This window comes from Ptychodera flava, unplaced genomic scaffold, assembly GCF_041260155.1.
Source record: "Ptychodera flava strain L36383 unplaced genomic scaffold, AS_Pfla_20210202 Scaffold_37__1_contigs__length_1687728_pilon, whole genome shotgun sequence".
Classification (NCBI taxonomy): domain Eukaryota; kingdom Metazoa; phylum Hemichordata; class Enteropneusta; family Ptychoderidae; genus Ptychodera; species Ptychodera flava.
Genome location: NW_027248359.1, coordinates 1,626,520 through 1,635,384, shown reverse-complemented (window position 1 = coordinate 1,635,384; position 8,865 = coordinate 1,626,520). Strand labels below are relative to the sequence as shown.

Sequence of the window (8,865 nt, the reverse complement as noted above, 5' to 3'; positions counted from 1 at the left end):
TCAATTCATATCATAATTGCCCTTATTATTTCCACTGTCAACAGGTCTTGAAGGTTCATGTAAAATGATTAAGAACGAAATTTACATCTTAAAATACCTATTCAGCCATGGCAACATTGACAATCTTCTTGCGTGCTGCACGACCACAGGTGAGTAGATATGACAAACGTTGGATCTCCATATCTTCACGAAAAAGTAGAATTTACTGAGGTTTTGTAAACGAATATGCTGTGTCTCCTAATATTGTTGTTGTTGTTGTTGTTTTTACTTTTGTAGTTGTTGTTGTTGTTGGTGTTGTTGTTGTTGTTCTTGTTGTTGATGATGGTGATGATGATTGTCGTGGTGGTGGTGGTGGTGAGTTGATGGTGATGATGATGATGATGATGATGATGTTGATGATGGTGGTGGTGATTGTGATGATGATGATGATGTTGATGATGGTGGTGAATTGTGATGATGATGATGATGATGATGATGATGACGACGACGACGAGGAGGAGGAGAAGAAGGGGGGGGAGGAGGAGGAGAGTAGGAATGTATACATTTGGATAGGTCCAATTACTATCGCCACTCAAAATAATACCATGATGGGTGTTTCAGGTATTTCTGAGGTACTATTTTAGCTTAAGGTAGCGGGTATAAGGTTGTGAATGCACATCCTGCGATTAATTGCATCACAATTACAAAATTGTTTGGCGTCGAGAGTTACGTTTACTTACACATACAAACGTACCAGGCAATTAACAAGACAACATGTATTGGACTTCAGGTCCAATATATTTGATTACAGAAAAGTACCCCCATGGGGATATCAAAACATTTATCACGGAGAGACAACTGAGCCTTGAGACGTATGATGAAAATGAATTCCATAAACAACTGCTGTCATTCGCGATTGACATAGCGGCGGCAATGAAGTACATCAGTTCGAAAAAAGTAAGACTTTATGATCAGATATAACATCTGACATAAGCTGTATAAATCTGCTATCTGACTCGAAGAAAACAACAACATGGCTGCATATACTTCAACAACTTTCTTAAGGGTACACTTACGTTCATTACTTAAAATAATAACATTGATATATTATTTTATACGTCTTAAGCATAAAGAGAAAATGAATATTATTTGAATATTGAAAAATTGCAAACGGGTCAAACAAACTTTTGATAATAGATAGTAATATGTACTAATTTGTATAACTCATTTATATGTCCTGAAAGGTCGTCCATAGATACCTTGCTGCAAAACACATATTACTCGACGACCAACTAAGGTGTAAAGTATCACATTTCAACTATTCAAAAGGCGTTATCACTGATTCTGAGTTTTTCCGGATCACTAATGAGGTAAGTGAAGTATAAAAACTACCTGTTAACTATAAGGACATACGTCGAGTCCTAGTATTGGCTAGAGGGAATATTTACTACTTTTATGTACACAGCTTGAGGGAAACTAGACGAGTTCCTGGAAACGTATCATATTTATGTATCTCTTTTACCATTTAACTTCAGTGCGAGCTGTGTTTTAGATGGATTGCTCTGGACACTTTCGAGGAAAGAAGTTTCACTACAAAGACTGATATTTGGAGCTTCGGAGTAGCTTTGTGGGAAATATTTACATACGGTAAATAGTGGATTAAATAAACATACCAAATGATTCACGTGATTCCATACAATTCTAAAATCATAACCAAAACATACACACAAGGACATTTTAGGCAAGTTATATATTAAAGATTTTTCTTCACTGTAAGTTAGAAACTTCTCGACTTTGCCATAAAAGGCTAATATTAAAGAAATGGTGATATATCAAGAAAGGAAATTACGAGTTTAGTTACTCGTACAGCAACACGGGCGAGGATGAAATTTGGTCGCACACTTCATGTGCCTAACTTTAATTTGATACTGCTTTAATTTGATATGAATTTAATCTCAAAGAAGCGTTTACTATATGGAATTGTTTGAGTTTTTTTTTTTTTTAAGTCTTAAATTGTTCTCTATATTAATGTTTGAGTACAGGTTAATATTGTCGTTAATTTTTAAACTATTCTCATCAGGCTTAACGCCATACGTTGGCCATTGCAAGGAAGATGTTGCCGAGAAACTTAAAAGAGGATACAGACTACTTAAACCAGACTATGTGGATGAAGACGTGTAAGCTTTTTAGCTTCAAATGACGACCACCTTCGAGTTTGAGCTTATCTTTATAGCATTTATTTCCTAATCTATTTTTTGATTTTTTCATTCATCGTTAAAAAGGCTACCTCTTCTAATGTACACCATTGCTGAGTATACTTTTATTTGCTGATGATATTTACGTCTGTCTCATTGTTGTCGAATATCTCTGGCTTTCAAAGTCTACCACCCTATATGCCTAAAAAGTATTGTTTATTATTTTATGTACATTCAATATTTGATCATTCCAACTTTTCCCAACACAGACACTGAACACGTTGGACCAGTCACACCTCTAATCCTACTGTTCTCAATGTTTATCTCGTCAATATATCTATCGCACGCTTTTAGCACCTTTTTTTTGCCAGACTCTTGAAACTAATTGGTAAAAATTGGCTTTTCTAGCAATCTTACCCTCCCCTTCACATGCTTCGATAGGTGATTGGAAAGCAATTTATATTGTAATTAAAAGTCTCATTTGTAGTTTGGCGAAAGAGACAGAAAAATGACACGTTACAAGTAAACTAAGGCAAGGCGGCTTCACAAATCGGCTATTAAATTTTGTTTGGCGTTGTGTGCTCGATGGTTTGTGGTATGGTATAAATGTATAATTGTTCAGTGGGTATGTAAGTGTAGAACATGTATATTCATCTTGTGGAATATGTGTGGGCTTTTTAGTGTAAAAAATAAGCCTTTGCGAGACCGTGGACGAACAGCAGATCTGTGGTACGTCCATTGCGAGACGAAGCCGGGTCGATTACGTCCTGGTCGCTATGATCCATTGACGCTTTCGTTTCTAAACCCTAAGTATTTACTTCATCAGTCGCTTGAATTATGTATTTTACTTGAATTGGTTGGTTCATGTTTAATTGTTTTGCTCTTCTAACAGTCTCGTTAGGATATAACATTTTTTATCTTAAAGCATAGACGTACCACTATATGTGGTAGGTCAAAAACGCACAACTATATGCGGCACGTCTATGGTTAAAGCTTCTTTTTAAGACGCTGTTACAGCGGCCGTTGCTGTTCGGTTGTTTGTTATGTCTTGCCTTTACCAGTGTGTCCCGTATGCTTTTGTTTCTTTTGTATGTGATTGTTATTTGTTTCTGGAAGATTTGTTTCAGTATTTCATGGGATATATTGGCATGCTTTTCTATCTCACCCATTTAAGTCAAATGTAGTTTATTGACAGAGTGAGTGTACGTTTAATAAGGAAAGTTTAGGTTGGGCTACTCTTGGTCTTTTCCATTAACCGTGGGCTACTTTCATTGAAGCTTATGCACCAAATGTATGGTGTTATGGGCCTCGGCTACTTCTCTGGCGTTTACATGCGCGCTAGTCCGCTCTTCGTGGCAGGGTTATAATATAGCCGAGCACTCTTGACCCATATTGGCCGTGGGGTTAATAACTGACCGTCGTGCATCGGTTGATACCGTGACAGAAAACTAGTTAAAGTAAAGACTAGTCGGAACCCCCATGGTTTATTTTTCTTTTGTTCACGCATACGTTAGTTCAACGAGATGAATCAGTTCTATTCTTCCTCCATGGTTAGTCGCTCGCTACGATCACGGACCCAGGAATGCAGTTATTACCTCATGGTACACGGCAAACTTTGTGGAATATCTTGGTCATTACATGCTCGTCATTTTTCAAATGTCGTTCCTGACGACTTTACTAAGGCTGCATAGTTTTCTCTGCTTGATGAATGTTAGTGCTGCATATATAGATGAATTCATGAAACCAACAATTTGTCTTGCTTTATTTGGATCATAACTGTCTTACAAAGAGTAATACAAAATCATTGCCCATTTTTAGGGTTCTCAACCTTATGTAACAGCCATTCCGCAGAATTCCAATCGATATAAGTATGTGCGTAAACAAGAGAACTAAACTCATTTATGGTTGAGCCAATTTGCTCCAAATAGGTCATACAAATTAAAGCTAAATCTGTGCGGAGAAAAGTTGTCATGATTGTTTTCAATTTTATGTTTTCATTGTTTTTTATTTTTTTAGACTTTTTCAGGCTGTCTTAACATTATTGCATCTCTTGCAATTTGTCTTCAATTAAGTTGCCCGTTTATTCATTTGCTGAAATTTATTTCATTTTTTACATGAAAAAATCGTTCTCCGTTAAACCTCATCGCCAGGTACAATTTAATGCTACAGTGCTGGAGAAAACGGCCTAATGATCGACCGACATTTACAAGCCTCCTGCCAAGATTACGAGCCCTTCGAGAGAAGGAAGACGTAAGTTTGCATAACCTTACCAGGGTGTAATTGTACTTGCACAATTTACATCGGTTAGAATGTATCAGGTGCCGCAAACTGGTAAATTTCATCAATTCTCAAAATCATCACAAAACATGTATTGAAGGCTAATATACAAATTTTATTTATTTTTAACCTTGACCTAAAATTTGGAGGGGAAAGTAAAGCTGTTTGTAACTGCCATCTCACTGGGACACACGGAAAAATATGCCCTCCCACTGAATGTTCATGCCCGCTGCCTCCAGTATCTATGGTCTGCCCGCTCCCCGCTCCCCACAACAATTCAAGCTCCCCACTGCCCTCTCCCACTAATGAAACTCCCATTGCCGAACAGATGCCCTCTAGGCAACCTCGAACAACGCAAAACCGTGCGAGCAGCTATTAGTATACCTGGAACATTGCTCCCCTCTAACTTAGGGGCTTAATCTCCCTTACCTTCTATCAACCACGGCTTTACCATACGCATTTTCGGTACCCACAGTCCAAAATTCTCCCCGCCCAGTGAAAAAAATGAAATTTCTTCCCGCCCACAGTAAATATCGGTTTTTTCTCCTCACCCGCTGATTAATTTTGAAATTTTCCTGCCCGTTGAAAAACTGCGCACCAACACCTTTTTGCACGAATAGCTTAGTTTGCGGCACCTGATGTATGAGTACCTCACGAAAGACAGAACATTAAAAATCTGTACTATACTACTTTTTATCGCTGTAGGTACCTGTCGAGCATTACAAAGAGTTGGACGGATTTTTCGAGTCTGAATACATTACGCCAGGGCAAAATGTGTTCGAAGTTAATCGTAATTTTGTGAGGATAAAGGATGTACTTTACACAGGGGAATTCAGCGATGTCTTCGCTGGGGAAACGTCTCTGATTGGCAAGGAGAAATCCCCCACGAAAATTGCTATCAAGATTCCAAAAGGTGAGTTTCTGAAATTCTGCCGTCATCCTTAACAAAGTCGAATACATTTATCAGATAAATTAAAGGTCTGCATGTAAAATCTGGAAACCATATGGTCATGCTATTACAGTATGACTGTTCTGCTGGCGTTTTCTAAAATTAATATTTGCACATATAGTTTAGGCAATAACAAAATGGTAACTGCACACACTGCCCGGAAAGAGGTTGAACTGATGAAAACCATTTCCCATAGAAATGTGATATCTCTTCTTGCCTACAGCACAAAGAAAGGTATGTGGCATTTGCTGACCTTTTCTATGTGAAATTTGTGATTCGTGAAATATAGTTCCATTTTGCGGTCGTATTTACAATAATATGTAAATAACAGACCTGGCTGGGTATAAAGTCGACAGGGTAAAAGGGAACTCAAATTATCTTTTAAATACATTCTGTTACAGAAATGCCCTATTTGATTTTGGAATACTCTCAACACGGTAATTTAAAAGCTTACCTTCAGAGGAATCGAGCTAAATTTCTAATTGACAACAATGCAGCCAGCCAAGAACAACTGCTTTCTTTTGCGGTCGACATTGCCAATGGAATGAAACACATTGCGTCTCATAGGGTAAGTCTCAAGTGTAATCATTGAAGAAAAAATATTTTTAATTCAGATCATAATCAATTAATTATAAGCTATTTATCACTGTTTTTGTTAATGATCATTATATAATAAGTTCATAACTTGAAGTCGAACTTATTTTATCATTTTATCCAAAAATTCTTGATTTCTATTTTTTTCCCTATCTATGTGTACGACAATCGGCAAGTGGTCAATAAAGGTGTCATTATGCGGAATAATTTTGAAATATTAAAATTGCGATGAATACGATAACAGACAATTTAACCCAATAACAATAATATTACATCACCATATCACGCAAATATAGAGAGCAAGCTATTTAATTAGATGTTTTCCGGGTTGCTTATATTACATAAATAAAATCTAAAAAAAGTTCGATGAAATCATTCTCTTTCTTAATTTTCCATCAGATCATTCATAGATTTCTCGCTGCAAAACACGTTCTTGTATGTAACGAACTGACATGTAAGATATCAAATCTAAGCTACACCAGTGACGTAACCGACGGGAATAGATTCATGAAATTAGTTGAACGGGTATGTATAGTGTTTATTTTGCTATGAAAATTATCAGCAAACATGTTGTCGCAATCATGACTTGCAATTAATATGGAGGGCTTGATGCCCGAATAATATTTTCCCAGCGTGGTCGTCAAACATATAACATTACCAACATATTGTTGTGTAGCAAAACATGTGTTTTGATGTAGAAAGAGACAAGCAAGATATCTATATTAAGTGTTTTAAACTTTTTTCCTATATTGACCGGTGGAGCATGTACATAACGAAACAACGTATGCTTTGACCAGCAAAGATGAACAAGAGTGCGGAACCTGTCCGTTAATTTTCCATTAAAACAAAGAAAAATTACTTAACAAAATAATTTAATGATAAATATTGGTCACTCATGAGTATGACACTAGTAGAGTAACAACTAAAAATAACACCTCCCGTGCTAGAATAACTAGTTCTACCTTGCATAACTGTGATATAGTATATACACAGCAAATATATTTCGAGCGCGACAGTGTTCTTTCTTCCTTGAAGGGCGAGCTTCCATATCCCTGGATGGCTCCTGAGTCACTAGCGAACTGGACCTTCAGTGTAAAATCTGATGTGTGGTCATTTGGCGTTGTACTTTGGGAAATCGCAACCCTAGGTATGTTGTGTTTGGGAAAACGTGTAGAACGATATTGAAGACGCTAAATTTTATGTACATCGATTGAATGAACAACCATATGTACAGTTTTTGGTGACATAGGTCATATCAGATGTTCAAGTGCTTTGCATCAAAATCAATGCCTTGCATTCTGTATAACTAGGATTTTCCCGAAGAAAGTGCCTTATATACGGTTTGCATGATATGAATAATTTTTTATTAATTTTTGCTAGGATAGGTTTTTAGAAATATTAACATTTGCGTTGCATTTATTTATCTTACATATACAAGGTTGTGATCCATTTGAAAATCTCACACAAGCAGAAGTAGTATCTCTTCTTCAAAGAGGAATGCGATTACAAAGATATACCCACATAGGCGAAAGCTTGTAAGTGTCACCTTTAATAACTGAACTGCACTACAGATGAGTTTGTGGCATTTTGGAAATTTAGTTACATTCTCATGTCTTTGCTTTTTTTTACACTTGCCATTACTGGTGCACAGTATTCAATAATTATGATTTATTGTTTACAAATAGTCCGTTGGCTGGAGGGGCCCACCGTGCATGGCTACAAACCTACGATATGGGTATAAATTTCTTCTTTAGAATCTGCTCAACAATTAGAATAAAATGTTTATATTGTATATTTTGGCATACACTACCTCTGTGGGCTGGTTTTTGCTTTGCATGTATCGCGAAAAATGAAAAAAATGGCTTGGGTTGTGGTGCTATTGTCTCCCCTATATTAAGGAAACTAGTATGAAATAACACAAACCTTACATTGTTCAATATATCCTAACGAACAAAAAATACCCAATTGTAGTCTACAGGTTTATTGGGGAAGTGTATGATTGGCCCCACCAGCCCGTGGACTAAAATACGTTATTACCTGCTATTGGATCAATGGATGTCTGTTTGTGCTTCAAGTACATTACAATCTTTTTTGATAGATACGACTTAATGTTGGCTTGTTGGCAAAATATGCCAAAAGAGCGGCTTTCATTCTCTAGCATCCTCCAGCGGACGAAGCAACTCAGGGACAGCAAAGATGTAAGTGAAAACGCTATTCATTTATTGTACACAACACCAAATTAATTTCATTGCCGCCGACAGAGATAGTCTTTTTAAAGTGATGCCTGGACAAATATTGAATTATTTCCTTAAGATGGAATTCCATTTTATTAAATATGTTGTATTGAGAGTGTCATAATTGTATGGTAGAACCAATCAACATCTTTACAAGTGAAATGTATTTGAAGTACGATGATCGGCACAAATATTTATCTGTTTTGTTGTTAAAATAAAAAAAAAATCCGGAATGAAAATACCACTGAAATCACGAAGTATTAGTCTGATTTGCGATTGCATTACTCACAATTTCTTAGATGTGATTTAATCCTATATACATGTTCATTACAAAACAGGAACTCTTAAAGTTTGAATTGTACTACTAAACGAGAACCACTGCTGGAAATGGTTTGAACGAATTGGTATGACATGCATTCAACTGCTCTCTAGGGTATCTTGAACTGACCTGACGCAACACTGATGGAAGAAAATCTGAGATTTCGCCTCCGTTTTGTCAAGATTGTTTGAGAAGAACAGGATAGAACCAGAAACCGATGCACTGAGAAATTTGACATTTGATTGCCCTTGAGGGATAGTTTTCTGAAAGTTTGTTTACTTTTCGTTCCTCTGACAGGTTGTATACAAGCAGGGCTGT

General features: G+C 36.7%; 1 protein-coding gene and 1 long non-coding RNA gene across 2 annotated transcripts in view; both read left to right on the top strand.

The window, feature by feature from the left end:
* The first annotated feature begins 1,504 nt into the window (after nt 1-1,504).
* LOC139127817 (uncharacterized) lies at nt 1,505-5,380 on the top strand. The gene is made up of 4 exons (XR_011551138.1): nt 1,505-1,626; nt 2,060-2,156; nt 4,325-4,424; nt 5,157-5,380. It is a non-coding gene; the product is annotated as an uncharacterized lncRNA (long non-coding RNA).
* Nucleotides 5,381-5,530: 150 nt separating this feature from the next.
* Nucleotides 5,531-8,865, top strand: part of LOC139127816 (tyrosine kinase receptor Cad96Ca-like) — a 3,462-nt gene continuing 127 nt past the window's right edge. The window contains exons 1-7 of the mRNA XM_070693687.1: nt 5,531-5,634; nt 5,802-5,968; nt 6,394-6,519; nt 7,030-7,141; nt 7,433-7,529; nt 8,093-8,192; nt 8,567-8,865. The exon at nt 8,567-8,865 is cut by the window's right edge and continues 127 nt beyond it. Of these exons, the coding sequence (XP_070549788.1) occupies nt 5,538-5,634; nt 5,802-5,968; nt 6,394-6,519; nt 7,030-7,141; nt 7,433-7,529; nt 8,093-8,192; nt 8,567-8,596 (729 nt within the window). The 5' untranslated portion in view covers nt 5,531-5,537 and the 3' untranslated portion in view covers nt 8,597-8,865. The remainder of the gene's footprint in view (nt 5,635-5,801; nt 5,969-6,393; nt 6,520-7,029; nt 7,142-7,432; nt 7,530-8,092; nt 8,193-8,566) is intronic.